Genomic DNA, 19,636 nt, shown 5'->3' on the forward strand with positions numbered 1-19,636 from the left:
TCCGGCATAGATGTAAATGTGGTGACGGGCGTGGTTTCGGCTCGGCTGCAGAGGGGGAGAGAGGGGGAGTGGCTCGGGGGATGGTGACAGCTCGAGGTAATGAACCTCCAGCTGAGGGCAATTGACAACGCGCTTCCCCTTCTATTTTAGAGTGAATAAAATATATTATAAACTGCGAGCAAGTGTCCGTCGGTCATTCCGAGCCCCTACGATCCCAGCGGTTACAGTAAAGTAACATGTTTGTCTTCACAAACAATATAAATGAACTAAGAATGTAGCACACTTGGACATACGTAACATCCAGTCGTGCATTAGTCGAATACCGTGAGAAGTGCGCATCAGCGCTAAGTTACAGGTACACTATTTTCCTCTATATCCTTCTTCTTTCTTCTACTTTTCCCAAGCGCATGTAAACATCTCCCACTTGACTCCTAAAACAAGGACCCCTTAGGTGACCTCGGTGCCTGTGTGAGCTTAACTCTCTCACTAACCAAAACATGTACACAATATCTCTTAGCAAAAGAACATCTGGCAGGTTAATAAACAAATAAGTAGAAAATCAAATGAATAAATATTAGAATACATGGAATATAGAGGGGTGTCCATTTACTGTTCATCTCCATGCTGTGGACCCCACAGGACGTTTACAAATACATCTACGTGTTGACTATCTACAGACATATCACTAAGAACCTTCAAGAAAGCATTTGCAAACTGCAAATCATTCTCTCATTAGTCTTACTTTAAAGAAGCTGAGATGACTCGACCCCTCATTTACAAACCCAAAAAAGTATATTACCACCAATATCATTAAATTACAATGTTATTACTGTATTTAGTTGAGAAGTCCTTTTCTCAACTAAATACATTTTTTGGCTAAATCTTTTCTCATAAAAATGTATTCTAATGGAAGGTTAATTTAGTGGGATGATTCTTATGAAGTTATTTCAGCCCTAATGTAACACCAAGCACACTACTTCATATATTGATAGAATTTGCCACCAGAGGTCAGAATGAGACCAGACTGTAAATGCGCGAGAACTCCTCACATCAGGTCTGTTTAAAGGTCAGAGGGAGTACTACATGCTGACTACAGTTGCATGTTTCTTCTGCATTAGGACTACTGGTCCCAGTGCAGGAGGCCATACATGGAGAATGTAGTAGATCAATGACACTGAAGCTTAGTCATCATGTTCACTGCGATGTGGCATCACACAAGGTGGTAGATACACCAGCGGATCTTTAGCATCGATAACATTGTGATCACATGTGAATTAATGGAACATACAAGGTTTTGTTTGAGAAATTGAGTTGGCTCAAGTCCTAAGTGTCACAGGTCAGTGTTTAATCAAGATAAACTTTCATCAAAGTACAAATACCCTTAACGAAAGTGTTAGTGCTGTCCAAATTAACGTGTTAATTGATTATGGTGGCCGAGATTAATACAATAAAATGTTTCAACACAGTTATGGCAACTTTGTTTACTTCCAGTGTGTGTGGACCCGGGACCCCAGTCAGTTAGACGGGAGAGACCCAATAGTTGAAGACAGAGAGAGCTTTTGTCACGTCAAGGAAACTGTGTTAGTCAGGTCATCTCGTGTCTGTCTCTTGAGTTCCTGTTTATTTTTCAATATTAACCTTCCTCTTATTTCAGGCAACTTGCTCCTTCCCCATGTGCCGGTCTGCTTTGCCCGTGATTGTTTCCACCTGTGCCCCTACCCTGTGTGTATATATTGTCTTCATCTCCCCTTGTCCCGTGCCAGTTCGTCTTGTCCCAAGCCAGGGAACCAGCTTATGTCTGCATCTCTGGTCATAGAGTGTCCACGTTGTCTTTGTATCTTGTTCAGGCTCGCCTTTTGTCTTGACTCCTTTTTCTCAGCCTAGTGTTTATGTTCTAGATCCCTTTTTTGTTCTTAGATTTAGTATAGGGTTTTTTCCTTGAGCACGAGTGATTTTCATTTCAGTGGCTCTTGTCTTTTTGTCAACAAACTTTGATGTTTTTTTTTTAACATTGTCTAGAGAGTCGTGCGTTTGGGTTCAGGGCCATTGTCCGGTCATGACATCTTTTTGCATTGGAAGTAAAACAAAACGAGGCACGACATACAGCGGAGGACTGTGCAGAGGAAATCCTCCACATGTCAAACAGAAAAGTGATGAGTTGCAAACGGACCACTTTAGGGAATGCTAGGCTAAGCTAGCTGCTGGGCTACTTCCATCTCAACATCAACAGTTATGTAACACTTTGTGCTGATAATTCAAAACCTTTTTCTAAGTGCTCATTTGGGGAGTTGCTGTCTTGTCCTGGTTGAGGGGTGCAAGGTCAGAGGGCGAAAGCAGCAAGTGCCAACCATGCAGACACAGGTGTGATTAGGATGAGAGTTAGAGACACACCAAGCACCATTCAACACTCACGCTTTGTTTGTTATGTTTACATTAAGGTTTGGAGACCACACATTGGATGTGATTGGATCTTGTGTTACGGCAGAAGAACCTGCTCCTCCTCTACTCCAGTTTAGGGCAAATAGAAATCTTTTCTTTATATCTAACAACAAGTACAAAACGTAATGTTCTTCCTGATGTTGGTCAGTTGTTCTTCCGGGCTGTGGGCCGACAAAAAAATACAATTAAGCAAAAGTGTCTCAAATACATGCTTTGCATACTCGTTACTTTGAAGATTTAGAAACTTTTTTATAAAAACTAAAAAACTTTTTATAAGAACTTCTGTCTATTGACAGACAGAAGTTTGCAACTTTATTGAGTCTGGTGCCGTATTGTGACTTTTTTGTTTGACATTTTTTGGTATTAAGTACAGAATTAACCATCGCGCAAGCGCGGGTCGGTGTGGTTCTAGATTAACGAAATACATGTAACGGTGAACTTGAATGGTGCTTCAGCAAAGCTATTAACATATCCAATTGTCTCTGATGTTATTGAATAAAACTGTAGATAACGTCATCCTGACCTTTAAGTTCGTTACTTGAATCAATCACTGTTTTTACACATCATGTTCAATTTACTGCTATTCGAGAGTACTCATCCTCTAAATAGGGTTCAAAATATCTTTGGAATCTGATGAAAAATATTGTTATATATGTTAATTTTCTAAGGTGAGCAGTACTATGAGATAAAACAATAAAAAAAAGGAAGTGATACCTTGCCAATGAACATTTTCTTATGCGGTCCATCAGCTCAGGAATCAGGAAACGTTTATTCGCATAATATGTTAGACATAAATGGAAATTGTCTTGGCGGTTGGTGCATGATGGAAGACAGTACAATAATGACAACATAGTGCAGCAATAAGATAAAAATAAAATAAAAGTATATAAAAATATATGCTATGGGTTAGTACGCTAAAGCTAAAGCTATGGGTTAGTAAGTTAGAAGAGATAAAGATAAAATTTGAAATAAACATAAAGATAAAGTGCACCAGCTAAACAACGTCTTGATGAGCCCGACTGCCGAAGGGAAGAAACTGTTAGTGTGGCTGGAGGTCTTAGTCCTGATGGACCTCAGCCTCCTGCCGGATGGAACAGTTCAGTTCCAGGGTGGGAGGGGTCGGCTACAATTTTTCTGGCCCGCTTCAAAGACCTGGAAGCGAACAAGTCCTGGAGAGACGGCAGATTGCAGCCAATTACTCAGAGCGGATGACATGCTGCAGCCTGCCCTTGTCCTTGGCTGTGGCTGCAGCGGACCACACAGTGATGGAGGAGCAGAGGATGGACTCGATGATGGCCGTGTAGAGGTGCACCATCATCGTCTGGGGCAGGTTGAATCTCTTCAGCTGCCTCAAGAAGAACATCCTCTGCTGAGCCTTTTGATGTGATGGAGCTGATGTTCAGCTGATGTTCAGCTCCCACTTGAGGTCCTGGGTGATGATGGACCCCAGGAAACCAGTTGTTGTTGAAGTAGAAACAGATACCTCCACCCTTCGTCTTGCCGGAGAGCTCCATGACGCTGTCCGCTCTGAGGAGCTGGTAGCCGGCCAGCTGGAGCGCGGAGTCCGGTATCGATCCGCAGAGCCACGTCTCCGTGAAGCACAAAACGGAGGATGAAGAAAAATCTCTGTCTCTTCTCACCAGCAGCTGAAGTTTGTCCAGTTTGTTGCACTGTTAGCGCACGTTGGAGAGAAAGATGCCTGGCAGCGGTGTGCGAGAACCACGCTTGCGGAGTCGCACTAACGGGCCGGCACGTTTTCTTCTCCTCCAGCGTCTCACCGCGTGAGTAAAGGTGAGCACACCTTTGACTAGAATGTCCAGTAATTCAACAGATGAGAAAAGAAAAGTTGGAAACGAAAAGAACAAAAAATAAAGAGCACCGAAACACAGAGGCAGCCATCTGCGGCGCCATCTTGGATATGTATCCAAGCTAAACAGATTGTTCCTCGTATTAGGATAATAACGTACAATACAGAACACGTGAACTTTGACTCTGAAGCCCCAAACAAGGTCCAAACCGCACATGGTTTTAAAGTGAGGCCTGATACCCGGTCATTGTTCCAGATCATCAATAAGGTACTGCATGGTTTTGAGGTCACAGGTCATGACAGACAAGTACATCAGTATACAGTATATGGCTAAATCAATGATTTCTCTTCATTTTACTTGATGCCTTTTCTTTGGTACTTCTATGTGCATTTATTTTCTTGTTTACTTTTAGTTGTTTTGCTTTCCCAAATATCACCTGTCGTGAATTTTCCGATTCCTATGTCCATCCGCATTCACTCTTACTTTAAAAAAGAGAGAGATATGATGACTAAACTCCTCATGGACCACCAGATTTGATTTTATGAAATGACACAGCAATCCATGATGCAAATGTCATGTAGCCCAACCCACCAATGCATCCAAGAAGAGTATAAAGATCAGCAGAGGTTCTTGTCTTGTTCAGTTGGGAGGGTCACAGCAACGGACCGGAGGCTTTCATACTTGGTAGATACCTTGAGCCTTGAGTGTAGAATTTGACTTTATGTTCATATATTGTATGCTGATTGTTGTGTGAATTCTGATATCTTTATTCTCATATGTTTTCACAGGTGACTAAGGTGGCCGTGATAAGAGCATTATTGAAAATTTAAATGCAGGTAGAATATTGAGTTTGAGGCATTATTCAAATAGATAACAGATAACACTATTACTAAGTCAGCTTTGCTGCTACATCCTCTATGACTCACTTTGTTGTACGCATAGTGCGCATCAAAAAAATGAAAAACTCAACTGTTGTGTCTTTTGTGCTGTCTGCCTATGGTAACATTGGAAACTTAAAATACTTGTATTTCAGCATAATATTATTATGGTACATCTTCATTTGTGTGACAAACACAATTCTTATTGTGGTCATATATAAGGACAGAGGATTGCATGAGCCAATGTATTTATTATTATGTCATTTGTTTATGAATGAAATAAGTACAAGTATGTCACTATATCCTCTTTTGCTGTCACAGATGTTTTCAGATACACATGAAGTGACGTTGCCATGGTGTTTTCTGCAGATGTTTTGTTTCTTCATATTTAGTTGTGTTGAGTTATGCAGTTTAACAGCTATGGCCTATGACAGATATGTCTGTATCTGTCACCCTTTACACTACAATGTTTTTATGAGCAACAGGAGAGTAGGTAAGATCATTCTGCTTGTTTGGATTTATTCGTTTTCTAGCAATATGTTCTCTTTTTCATTCATCCTCCCTTTGAAGTTTTGTGGAAATGTTATTGACAAAGTGTTTTGTGACCAACAGTTAGTAATTAAACTTGCATGTTCAGTCTCAGCACTTACCAGCATATCTGACCTGCTTTTTGGCTTCATGAGTTTGATTCTCCCATTTAGTCTCATTTCAGTGTCTTACATGAAGATTTTGTGGGTTTGTCTAGTTGTGTCAAAAGGAAGCAAACAAAAAGTCCTAACAACCTGCACACCTCAGATTTTATCATTGGCAAACATTTTTGTCGGCGCCACTTTTCATTTTGTGGCATCCAGGTTGAATGTTGGCTATTTACCAGATGAAGTGCGTGTTATTTTATCCATATACATCCATATACTTCAACCAATCATCACCCCCTTCATGTACGGACTTTACCTACCCAAAATAAGACAATCATGTAAGAGACTTATGTTTGATAGAAAATAAATATCTCGGATATTTGACATTGTTGATTAATCTTCTTTGATGTATTTGTTTTAACATTAAAAATTTGTTTTAAGTTGAAAAATATTTCTCATTGTGTGGCAAGGATGTAAATATATCTCTTTAACATCGCATACATTACAAATCCTTCAAGGCAGGTGTAATTAAACTTTATCTTAACAAGTCCACTCTTGATCTAAAGGTGTAGGCTTACTATAGACTTATCTCTTATCTTCACTTCCTCTCTAAGAACCTTCATAAAGCAGTCCCAAACATTTTCTCATCAGTCATACTTTAAATAAAGATAAGATGACTCAACCCTTTATTTACAAATCAAAAAAGTATATCATAACCAATATAAAGAAATTACAATATTTTTACACAATTATGAAAACACTTTTTGTCCTCTTCCCAACTAAATACTTTTATTTTTTTTGACAAGATACAATTTGACTGTAATGTAAGGTTAATGTAGTGTAATGATTCCTATGAAGTTATTACAGTCCTGCTGTAAGAACAAGCACACTACTTCATTCATGTATTAACAGAATTTGCCACCAGAGGTCAGCCACTGACACTGGAGGGTAGCAAATAACAAAGTGTGTTTACTTGCAATGCAACCAGAAATTAACATACAATAGTACACATGACTTGAAATAACAGCCAAATATGACTTTTGATTAAACAATACTTTTCAAATTCAACAAGTTCTTTCTCAGTTTGACTTCTAAAACCTGAATGAATACACCTCACAACTACCCACACTGTGTCCATCACCCATGAGCTCTTAAATTACTCATGAGTTAAACAAAAGAACACAGGCACAAACACACACTCTTTGTAGTATAGACCTAATACAGTCTTGCTAAAAATAAATTTAGACTTAAAATCTATATGTATGTGTGAAGGACCAGGGTACGCGTGATGCTGGGAGTGCGGGTTGAGTGAGAAAAAGTAGAGACCAAAATTTACAACGTAGGATTGGTAATCAGTGTGAGTACTATTCCTCACTCATTGTTTCATTTGGGACAAGAACAGCAGACTGCTATTCTATTTAAGAATCATAGGAAATACACCACTGTTCTCAATGGGATTTATACCTGACAGCCACTTACATGAACCTAATGAAGAGCATAAACATGAATCAAAATGAAAATGTGCCATCATATGCAACAATTTCTTTGTACGTCATCCGACGAGTGAGGTTGTTCCATTCCTTGGCGCTTCGGCGTGAAGCAGCCAATGTTTTGTTTTTTGAGGCTCCACCATTCTCTAGCTGCATACAGGCCTGCACTGGTCAGCAAACTGATACCCACACTCTTTGAATATATTAGTTATTAACTTGCTGGCTTATTGGGTGTGTTGTATTGTGTGTAATTGTTAATAATGGTTCTTATTTACATTTTATTCCAAGTACAAGATTTGTTGCTATATTTGGTTTCGGGCTGTTTGATAGGTGATTCCAGAAGATGTGGATAATGCACTGATTAAAGAGACTGAGAAACGTCAAAGCCTTAGGCTGAGTCCGACTGAGAGGACGGACGCTCAGCCTGAAACTGAACCGTCTGACAGTGCTGTGCGAGTGCAGAGAAAAGGCGGACCCCACCAGAGTTCCTCCCAAATAGCTCGCGGATAGCACAACGGAAAAAGTGGAGGATTGTCATAGCTGCTGAACGTCCTGTCGAGAATATTTCTCCAAGCCTGTTAAAGAGTTTGTTGGAAGATCAACCAGCAGGTGGTTTGGCTGAGTCCATCATTCGTGCGGTCGGTAATTTGCGCTCAAGGGGAGCAGCTACTGAGAGGCGCGGTCCACTCGGATATGATGCTTGTCCAGCTCAAACTCAGGGAAAGAATATGCGCCGTTCTTGGAACTCCTGAGTGATATCCGCAACAAAGAGGAATATGAGTCTTCAAGGATGAAGCTGAACACATCAGAACACAAGAGCGCCTCTTGCAGGTGTTGACAGAATGTGACAGAATTGAAGAAGTAGGGCTAAAACTCTCCCTTGACAAGTGTCAATTTTGCCAACTCAGTGTCAAGTATGTAGGCCACATTGTTTCAGCCAATGGTGTTGCTACTGACCCTGAGAAGATTGAAGCAGTCACCAGGTGGCCAAAACCCACAAACCTTGAGTCACTGCGATCCTATATTGGGTTTCTGTGGGTATTACTGACGCTTCATAGCAAACTACTTCTCTATCGTTAAGTCCCTCACTGAACTGACCAAGGGCTATGCGCCGACTCAGCCTGGAAAGAAGCAGGTCCTGGACAAGAACAAGACCTACTTTAAAGTTTCAGAATTGTTCAATGACCGATGGGACCAGTCCTGCACGGACACTTTCAATCGCATCATTCAATGTCTGATTAATGCCCCTGTGTTGGCATTTGCCGATGCCAAGCCATATGTATTACACACTGATGCAAGTTTCCAAGAGATTGGTGCCGTGCTTTAACCAGGAACAACTAGTAGGCCAAAGGCCCGTCGCCTTAGCCAGCAGAAAGTTGAGCTCTCCAGAACAGCGATATCCAGTACACCAGTTAGAGTTCCTTGCACTGAAGTGGGCGGTAGTTGATAAATTCCATGACTATCTTTACGGAGCCAGGTTTACTGTTTGTTATTGTTGTTGACAAGGTGTAATTAATGTTTCATGTTTAAAAATTGTATAAGCTAAAGCAGTGGTTCTCAACTTGTCTGGCTCCGGGACCCACCTTTACCCCTTAATGACAAGCCGCGACCCAATTCGATCGGTCAACGGGGGGGGGGGGGGAAAGACGAAACTCCGCTGCATTGCAAAAAGTGTTCCATGATATGCGAAGGTGGACCCATCAGTTTAGAAACACTGAGCTAAAGGGATGCTCCAATCAGGCGTCAGGGCGGGGGGTCAGTTGGAGAGGTGCAGAAGAGACGCCCCTACTCCCGCATCGCCAACATCGTGAGGTCGACGAGTGAGGTTGTTCCTTGGCGCTTCGGCGTCAGGCAGCCAGTGTTTGGTTTTTTGAGGCTCCACCGTTCTCCAGCTGCAAACAGGCCTGCACTGGTCAGCAAACTGTTGGGTACCCACACTCTTTGAATATATTAGTAGGGTGTGTTGTGTTGTGTGTAATTGTTAACAATTGTTCTTATTTACATTTTATTCCAAGTACAAGATTTGTTGCTATATTTGGTTTCAGGCTGTTTAATGGGTGTTATAATGGGCTTAAATAATATGGTTAGCAAAGTGCGGGAACCAAGCATTAATTATATATAGATATAGGAAACAGTTTAAGAATTCGGGCAGCGCACTCCAATAATATAGCCGGGACAGCTAGGGAGCGCCACACTGTGTAGTGAAAATCCCTCTATCTTGACATGTGACTTTGGTATTCGACAGCCAGGTCTCCTTCAAACACAGTAGGCTGCTCTGTCGGAAATGAAAATCGTACAGGTCAGGTAGCTCATCCGTCTTATCAGGGTTCTGCCCACTTGATGCAGGAAGCCACAGCTGAAGAAGCATGTGACAACTATAGGAGATGAAAATTGGGGCCGTTTCACTCCTAACTTGAAATGTTCGGGCGACTCTCTAGAAAAGTATAAAACAGGGCAACAGAAGGAGGAATAAAGTGTTGTTGTTAAGTGCAGCCTTTGTTTTGTCTTAGATATTTGATCACACTTATGATCCTGAAACAAAAGGATGAAAAAGACATTATAGATAGTATGTTAGTGGCCTTCTCTAATTACAAAGAAAGTTTTTGCACGAAGTTGCATGTTTCTTCTGCATGGGGACTGCTGGTCCCAGTGCAGGACATCAACAATAGAATAAGCATGAATAACATGATGATGTCATTAATGGAACACATCAGGTTGTCTCTGAGGAAATTAGTTGGCTCAAGTTCTGAGTGTCAAAGGCCAGTGTTTAATCAAGTTAAACTTTCCTTAAGTTAATTGTTTATTCTCAACAAAAGTATGCATCTTCATCAAGTCTTAGGTCTTAGTCTTAGTATTAGGTTGTGGGGCTAAACACTTCACTGACGATCAGTCAGGATTACGTTATCAAGTGTACGCAGAAAATTAGAGCAAGGTGAGCTCCATCAATGTTTAGGGTCAACTCTTAATTCAATTCTTAGTCATTTCTATGCTTCCATTCCCAAGAGACTTATTCTTGCATGTTTACCCCCTGCAGATTTAAAAAGCAGAGATAAAAAATGACATGGGACAGAATAAAAGAACACAGTGAGAGGAATAAAGTTTGATTGTTTAACATAAAACCTTCATAGTTCATGTTGAATTGGGGATCCGATATCTCACCCTCATTCAGTCTTACTTTAAAGAATATAAGATCACTATACCCCTCATGGACCACCAGATTGTATTATATGAAATGACACAGCAAACCTTGATGCAAATATTGTGTAGCCCAACCCACCAATGCATCCAAAAAGAGTATAAAGATCAGCAGAGGTTCTTGTCTTGTTCAGTTGGGAGGGTCACAGCAACGGACCGGAGGCTTTCATACTTGGTAGATACCTTGAGCCTTGAGTGTAGAATGTGACTTTATGTTCATATATTGTTTGCTATTTGTTGTGTGAATACTGATATCTACATCCCCATATGTGTTCACAGGTGACTGATAAGACAGGTATCTGTATCATTTATGAGCCATAGAAGCAATGTTATAGACCAGAATTTGGCTTTGTTACATTGACCAGTGTGGTGGAACACAGTGTGCTGCTGGTTTACTCTGGTACGAAAAGATCATTGTTTAGATTTATCTCAGTTAATAACGTTGGACACAAATCAAACCAACAAGATTGTTTTATGATTCTATGTTTTTGTATTGTCGAATGTAACAGGATAACAGATAACACTAATACTGAGTCAGCTTTACTGCTACATCCTCTATGACTCACGTTATTGTACGCATAGTGTGCATCAAAGAAATGAAAAACTCCACTGAGGTTGTGTCTTTTGTGCTGTCTGCCTATGGTAACATTGGAAACTTAAAATACCTGTATTTCAGCATAATATTATTATGGTACATCTTTATTTGTGTGTCAAACACAGTTCTTATTGTGGTCATATATATGGACAGAGGATTGCATGAGCCAATGTATTTATTATTATGTCATTTGTTTATGAATGAAATAAGTGCAAGCACATCATTATATCCTCTTTTGCTCTCACAGATGTTTTCAGATACACATGAAGTGACGTTGCCATGGTGTTTTCTGCAGATGTTTTGTATTTACATATTTGGTTGTGTCCAGTTATGCAATTTAACAGCTATGGCCTATGACAGATATGTCTGTATCTGTCATCCTTTACACTACAATGTTTTAATGAGCAACGAGAGAGTAGTTAAGATCATTCTGCTTGTTTGGATCTATTCATTTTCTAGCAATATGTTCTCATTTTCATTCATCCTCCCTTTGAAGTTCTGTGGAAATGTTATTGACAAAGTGTTTTGTGACCAACAGTTAGTAATTAAACTTGCATGTTCAGTCTCAGCACTTACCAGCATATCTGACCTGTTTTTTGGCTTTATGTGTGTGGTTATCCCATTTAGTCTCATTTCAGTGTCTTATATAAAGATTTTGTGGGTTTGTCTAATTGTGTCAAACGAAAGCAAAAAAAAAGTCATAACAACCTGCACACCTCAGATTGTCTCATTGGCAAACATTTTTGTCAGTGCCACTTTTCATTTTATTTATTCCAGGTTGGATGTTGGTTATTTACCAGATGAAGTGCAAGTTATTTTATCCACCTATCTCCTAATTTTGCAACCAATGATCACTCCTTTTATGTACGGACTTTACCTTCCAAAAATAAGACACTCGTATAAAAGACTTCTGTTTGAAAGAAAATAAATATGTTGGATATTTTACATTGTGATGTAATTTTCTTTGGTGTCATTGTTTTACCATTAAAATGTGTTTTAAGTTGAAATATTTCTCTTTATGTGGCAAGGATGTCAATATATCTCATCTTGCTCTGTCTGCTCAGAGGAAACAACATGTTTCATAAAATTAGACTGTGATGGAAGATTAATGTTGCGTAATGATTATTATGAAGTTATTAAAGTCCTGCTGTAACACCAAGCACACTACTTCATGTATTGATGAGGTCAGAATCAGACTGGATTGTAAATGTGACAGGTGACTGAGGAGACAGGTGTTTGTGTCATTTATGAGCCACCGAAGCAAAGTTATACACCAGAGTGCATTTGGCTTTTTTACTTTGACCAGTGTGGTAGAACACAGTGTGCTGCTGGTTTACTCTGGTACGAAAAGATCTCGGTTAGATTTATCTCAGTTCGATGTGGACAATTGTTTGGGACAATATTATAACTAATAATTTTATATGAATTTTGTGATTTTTTCTTTGCATGATCTCAAATGTAACAGACAAGAAAAGCTCCATTAATCAAAGGACCCTCACTGAACTGACCAAGGGCTATGCGCCGACTCAGCCTGGAAAGAAGCAGGTCCTGGACAAGAACAAGACCTACTTTAAAGTTTCAGAATCGTTCAATGACCGATGGGACCAGTCCTGCACGGACACTTTCAATCGCATCATTCAATGTCTGATTAATGCCCCTGTGTTGGCATTTGCCGATGCCAAGCCATATGTCTTACACACTGATGCAAGTTTCCAAGAGATTGGTGCCGTGCTTTAACCAGGAACAACTAGTAGGCCAAAGGCCCGTCGCCTTAGCCAGCAGAAAGTTGAGCTCTCCAGAACAGCGATATCCAGTACACCAGTTAGAGTTCCTTGCACTGAAGTGGGCGGTAGTTGATAAATTCCATGACTATCTTTACGGAGCCAGGTTTACTGTTTGTTATTGTTGTTGACAAGGTGTAATTAATGTTTCATGTTTAAAAATTGTATAAGCTAAAGCAGTGGTTCTCAACTTGTCTGGCTCCGGGACCCACCTTTACCCCTTAATGACAAGCCGCGACCCAATTCGATCGGTCAACGGGGGGGGGGGGGGGGGGAAGACGAAACTCCGCTGCATTACAAAAAGTGTTCCATGATATGCGAAGGTGGACCCACCAGTTGAGAAATACTGAGCTAAAGGGATGCTCCAATCAGGCGTCAGGGCGGGGGGTCAGTTGGAGAGGTGCAGAAGAGACGCCCCTACTCCCGCATCGCCAACATCGTGAGGTCGACGAGTGAGGTTGTTCCTTGGCGCTTCGGCGTCAGGCAGCCAGTGTTTGGTTTTTTGAGGCTCCACCGTTCTCCAGCTGCAAACAGGCCTGCACCGGTCAGCAAACTGTTGGGTACCCACACTCTTTGAATATATTAGTAGGGTGTGTTGTGTTGTGTGTAATTGTTAACAATTGTTCATATTTACATTTTATTCCAAGTACAAGATTTGTTGCTATATTTGGTTTCAGGCTGTTTAACCCTCCTGTCATGTTGCGGGTCAAATTGACCCGTTTCAAAATTTAAAAATCTAGGAAAAATATTTGAAAGTACTTTTTTTGTATGAAACTTCTTCTGCTTGGCTTAATTAGTGTAACCAACGTAAAAAAAAAAAAATATATATATCATGCATTTGAAACCCCCCCATGCAGGTCTATATTACAGAGATGATGTTCGGGTCAATTTGACCCGGCAGTGAACGTGGAGGCTATAGGGGGTCAGAAGTGTCAAGTTTAGACCATTTCTTTCTTTGAAAATGTGAGACTGTCTTTCTTATTCACTCTTCACCACATTTCTCTCTCTAACACCACACACACACACACACACACACACACACACACACACACACACACACACACACACACACGTTCACAGCCCCACATATAAAGTTGTCCACATTTCAAACTTCAAACAAAGAAATCAAGTGTTTGTTATTGGAACCGATCTCTGTCCTGCACTTATGTGCCCATCCCCCCACGTGAACCAGACGTGCGTCTCAGATGCACTCTCTTTCTAACGGCCCCCACCTGTACAAGAAATAAATATACTATTTTGGTGGGAAAACCCCGGCCACATACAAAAGGGTTGCTGTGGAATCTTACAAACATTACACTCTGAAGAGCATGCATACAACTCAGCAGCTCAGTAAAAAACTATGAGCACAAAAAGAATGACGGCCCTGGAGGCTCTGGAGCTCATCTTTGATCGCAACAGCGAAATAGAGGAGGATGTGTCCGAAGATGAAGACCATCTTGAGATGAAATTCGGATTCTAAAACATCGGATGAGGAAAGTATAATATCTGTTCCAAGCGAAACATTCCTTTCAAAAAATCGGGAAATACAGTGGTCATCCTCACCTAACGCACGTCAGCTGAGACTGACTGCCAAAAATATTATAAAGACTGTGCCAGGCCCCACCAGGATGGCAGTGACTCGTGTCACAGACATCAAGTCAGCTTTTGAGCTGGTCCTCCCAAAGTCATTACAAAAAGTAATTCTCAAGATGACTAATCTAGAAGGGAGACGTGTTTTGGGGGAGGATTGGAAGGAGCTGGACGAAATGCATTTTCATGCATATTTGCGGCTTCTCGTCCTTGCTGGGGTCTATAGGTCAAAAGATGAATTGGTAGCCAGCCTGTGGGATGCAGAGACAGGCAGGGCGATATGACAACAAGACAAGCACAACATGTGTGACATGTGCAAAATTTATTTGCACAAAGCACACCGTGACGACATGTCACTCATGTGCTGTGTAGACACACACACACACACCCACCCATACACGCGCATACACACACCTCGTTAATTTTGCTCATCTCTTGTTCATTTTTGTAAATGTCTGTTTCTTAACACTATGAATGAAGTTTACTTTCAATAGAAATTCTTATTTACTCATTTGGCTTGATTTTGAGTAAGCGGGTCAATATGACCCTGAACAGCATAGGTGTCTCATCTCTATTTATCTACATCACCCCATGACATTTTTTTTTCTTCAAAAAAATAATAAAATATAGCAAAAAATACATGTTATGGTAGACTAATGCAAATTATGTCTAGGTTTTTCAAATGTACCTAAAATAATGTCTGAGCAGACTATTTTTCATTAAAACGAGTGAGTTATACTAATTTAACTATGAATTATGGAGGAGCAAATAATTTCATTCCATTAAAAACTGATTGAATTGTTAGTTAAGGTGTTGATGATGAGGTAAAAACTATATTTCATAGTTTTTTTTGGTTTCTGACAACATTTGGAAGATTTAACATGCCCCGGGTCAAATTGACCCGGGAACATCATTGCTGTACCTAAGAAACGAACATAGCAGGAGGGTTAATGGGTGTTATAATGGGCTTAAATAATAGGGTTAGCAAAGTGCGGGAACCAAGCATTAATTATGTATAGATATAGGAAACAGTTTAAGAATTCGGGCAGCGCACTCCAATAATATAGCCGGGACAGCTAGGGAGCGCCACACTGTGTAGTGAAAATCCCTCTATCTTGACATGTGACTTTGGTATTGGACAGCCAGGTCTCCTTCAAACACAGTAGACTGCTCTGTCGGAAATGAAAATCGTACAGGTCAGGTAGCTCATCCGTCTTATCAGGGTTCTGCCCACTTGATGCAGGAAGCCACAGCTGAAGAAGCATGTGACAACTATAGGAGATGTAAATTGGGGCCGTTTCACTCCTAACTTGAAATGTTCGGGTGACTCTCTAGAAAAGTAGAAAACAGGGCAACAGAAGGAGGAATAAAGTGTTGTTGTTAAGTGCAGCCTTTGTTTTGTCTTAGATATTTGATCACACTTATGATCCTGAAACAAAAGGATGAAAAAGACATTATAGATATTATGTTAGTGGCCTTCTCTAATTGCAAAGAAAGTTTTTGCACGAAGTTGCATGTTTCTTTTGCATGGGGACTGCTGGTCCCAGTGCAGGACATCAACAACAGACCGGTGTCCTGGGGATACGTGGATAATGTAGCGGACCAATGACAGTGAGGCTTAACGTTCTTGTTTACTTGATGCAGCATTACACGAGGTGGTAGATACATCAGGGATCTTAAGCATGAATAACATGATGATGTCATTAATGGAAAACATCAGGTTGTCTCTGAGGAAATTAGTTGGCTCAAGTTCTGAGTGTCAAAGGCCAGTGTTTAATCAAGTTAAACTTTCCTTAAGTTAATTGTTTATTCTCAACAAAAGTATGCATCTTCATCAAGTCTTAGGTCTTAGTCTTAGTATTAGGTTGTGGGGCTAAACACTTCCGTGACGAGTCTATCAGTCAGGATTACGTTATCAAGTGTACGCAGAAAATTAGAGCAAGGTGAGCTCCATTAACGTTTAGGGTCAACTCTTAATTCAATTCTTAGTCATTTCTATGCTTCCATTCCCAGCAGGCTTATTCTTGCATGTTTACCCCCTGCAGATTTAAAAAACAGATAAAAAATGACATAAGGGACAGTATAAAAGAACACAGTGAGAGGAATAAAGTTTGATTGTTGAACATAAAACCTTCATAGTTCATGTTGAACTGAGGATCTGATATCTCATCCATACATTCAGTCAAGAAGAAGATATGATGACTAAACTCCTCATGGACCACCATCAAGATTTGATTATAAGAAATGACACAGCAATCCATAATGCAAATGTCATGTAGCCAAACCCCCCAATGCATCCAAGAAGAGTATAAAGATCAGCAGAGGTTCTTGTCTTGTTCAGTTGGGAGGGTCGCAGCAACGGACCGGAGGCTTTCATACTTGGTAGATACCTTGAGCCTTGAGCGTAGAATGTGACTTAATTTTCATATATTGTATGCTGATTGTTGTGTGAATACTGATATCTAAATCCTCATATGATTTCACAGGTGACTGCGCATCAAAGAAATGGAGAACTCCACTGAGGTTGTGTCTTTTGTGCTTTCTGCCTATGGTAACATTGGAAACTTAAAATACTTGTATTTCAGCATAATACTATTTTGGTACATCACCATATGTACATCAAACACAATTCTTATTGTGGTCATATATAAGGACAGAAGATTACACGAGCCGATGTATTTATTAGTATGTCATTTGTTTATGAATGAAATAAGTGCAAGCACATCATTATATCCTCTTCTACTCTCACAGATGTTTTCAGATACACATGAAGTGACGTTGCCATGGTGTTTTCTGCAGATGTTTAGTTTCTACATATTTAGTTGTGTTGAGTTATGCAGTTTAACAGCTATGGCCTATGACAGATATGTCTGTATCTGTTATCCTTTACACTACAATGTTGTTATGAGCAATGGGAGAGTAGTTAAGATCATTCTGCTTGTTTGGATTTATTCATTTACTAACTATATGTTCTCATTTTCATTCGTCATCCCTTTGACATTTTGTGGAAATGTCATTAACAAAGTGTTTTGTGACCAACAGTTAGTAATTAAACTTGCATGTTCAGTCTCAGCACTTACCAGCATATCTGATGTACTTTATGGTTTCATCAGTCTGGTTCTCCCATTGAGTCTCATTTCAGTGTCTTATATAAAGATTCTGTGGGTTTGTCTAATTGTGTCAAAAGAAAGCAAAAAAAAAGTCATAACAACCTGCACACCTCAGATTGTCTCATTGGCAAACATTTTTATCGGTGCCACTTTTCATTTTATTGATTCCAGGTTGGATGTTGGTTATTTACCAGATGAAGTGCACGTTATTTTATCCATATATCTCCTTATTTTTCAACCAATGATCACTCCTTTTATGTACGGACTTTACCTTCCAAAAATAAGACAATCGTGTAAAAGACTTCTGTTTGATAGAAAATAAATATGTTGGATATTTTACATTGTGATGTAAGTTTCTTTGATGTGATTGTTTTACCATTAAAAATATGTCTGAAATTAAAAAATGTATATTATATTTCGTGCTCTATCTGCTCAGAGGAAACAACATGTTTCATAAAATGTGACTGTAATGTAAGGTCAATGTAGTGTAATTATTTTTATGAAGTTATTAAAGTCCTGCTGTAACAGCAAGCACACTACTTCATGTATTGATCGATTTTGTCAGCATTAGGCAGAATCAGACTGGATTGTAAATGTGTGAGAACATCAGGTCTGTTTAAAAGTCAAAGGGAGTACGACTACATGCAGTTCAGTGGCGGCTGGCCAGTAGAGGACCACGAGGCCTGGCCCCACCTTTATGCTTATCAATACATTTTCTAAATTGTCAAGGTTTGTGTATTTGTGTTTTTGAAATATGGAATATATCATGTCATATTTGTCAAATATGATATCGGGGCAAAATATATGGTTTTTCTGTATCTCCACTCCCCCTGTCTGCATGTACAGACATATCTATATATTATATATCTATATGTAGCTTAAGCGCAAGTTCAGTCAGGAAGACCACCAGTCTGACTCTGTTCGCCTCCTTTGCAATTACTCTATCAGCTGATTGGAGGCGGGCACATTTTAGTAACCAATCAGATTCTACACACGGTTTCCTTAAGCCAATCACGTTGTCGTTGTCAATCTTTAAAAGTGTTCTCCTCTCTGTTGGCTGTCAGCTGTCATTTCAGCGTGTAGCTGAAGCGAGGCGAAGCAAAGCAAGGCGTTCAATTAGCGCGTCCGGCAACACAGTGTTGCGGTAAACTCCAAACTCCGATTGGACGATGAACGATTGTGGATAAACTAAATCAATAATCTGAGCCGTCGTGCAGCCCGCCGAGGTACCGGTGTAGTAGCACTCGCCTACGAGGCGCAGCAGGAAGCAGTCATGCTAAACGTAAGAGCGCGGTACCAAGCCTCCTCTGCCCAGGTGTGAGTGGGTAAGGCTCACAGCTGGCAGACGGGCGGAGTGAATCGGAAACAGACCATTATGTTTTTATGTAACGTCATTCACCATAAGATATAATCCAAGGCACAATAAATGCATTCAGCAGAGGGTACAGAACAAGAAGCAAGAGAGTACAAATAAGTAAGAAGCCAAACTACAAGTGCTTTATTAAGAGCCAGGGCATAAACAGTCGGGTTGTTGTTAAGGGGTTACGTTAGATCTCTCTGAGGGAGCGACACGCACCCGCTACGCGGGCTAACCGGGAGAGCGCTACGCCCCGGACGGGCTCTCCAGCTACTGCGGGACATCGAGGACGGGAATCTCCTTCATCTCCAACGCCTGGGAAACACGCAGCATTACGTCCAGCAAGCAGCATAGCAGCCTCTCAAAAGGCTAACACGCGGTAAGGCAAGTCGACGCTCCCCATCCACGTTAAACTGCTAACGTAACGACGCGCTCAGCTGAAGCTCCGCGATGCAAAGCTATACCCCGGTTAGCATTTATCCGGCCGTCCTCTATGTGATGCTAGCGCAGCGTCTGGTTAAGTAAAGCACTGTTTAAAGTACCGCTCCACGGGGGAGCACGTAGCTCTGGCGTTGTAATGTAATGTAATGTATACCCTGAGGGGGAGCATGAGCTAGACTCGTACAGAGCTGGGTAGCGATCTCAGCGCGAACTACGGGAGTAATCGTTCTGCCACCAGTAAAGCCAGTAAAGCTCCTCAGGCCCACTCCACCGCATTGACTACAAGGAAGGGATCCTCTACACGACCATAGCAGAAT

The 19,636-nt window shown here is 40.7% G+C and overlaps 3 protein-coding genes across 3 annotated transcripts; all 3 read left to right on the forward strand.

Moving 5' to 3' along the window:
- Window positions 1-5,203: 5,203 nt before the first annotated feature.
- On the forward strand, window positions 5,204-6,127 carry LOC119229209 (putative gustatory receptor clone PTE01). Its single transcript, XM_037489401.2, has one exon. The coding sequence runs from the start codon at window positions 5,204-5,206 to the stop codon at window positions 6,125-6,127; it is 924 nt and encodes a 307-aa protein (XP_037345298.2).
- A 4,914-nt stretch (window positions 6,128-11,041) lies between these two features.
- Window positions 11,042-11,968, forward strand: LOC119229035 (olfactory receptor 10A6-like). Its single transcript, XM_037489118.2, has one exon. It carries the CDS (start codon window positions 11,042-11,044, stop codon window positions 11,966-11,968), a length of 927 nt encoding a protein of 308 aa, XP_037345015.2.
- A 4,723-nt stretch (window positions 11,969-16,691) lies between these two features.
- LOC119228918 (putative gustatory receptor clone PTE01) lies at window positions 16,692-17,843 on the forward strand. The gene has a single exon (XM_062564814.1). The coding sequence runs from the start codon at window positions 16,917-16,919 to the stop codon at window positions 17,841-17,843; it is 927 nt and encodes a 308-aa protein (XP_062420798.1). The 5' UTR covers window positions 16,692-16,916.
- The last annotated feature ends 1,793 nt before the right edge of the window (window positions 17,844-19,636 follow it).

Source organism: Pungitius pungitius, chromosome 10 (genome assembly GCF_949316345.1).
Source record: "Pungitius pungitius chromosome 10, fPunPun2.1, whole genome shotgun sequence".
Lineage (NCBI taxonomy): Eukaryota > Metazoa > Chordata > Actinopteri > Perciformes > Gasterosteidae > Pungitius > Pungitius pungitius.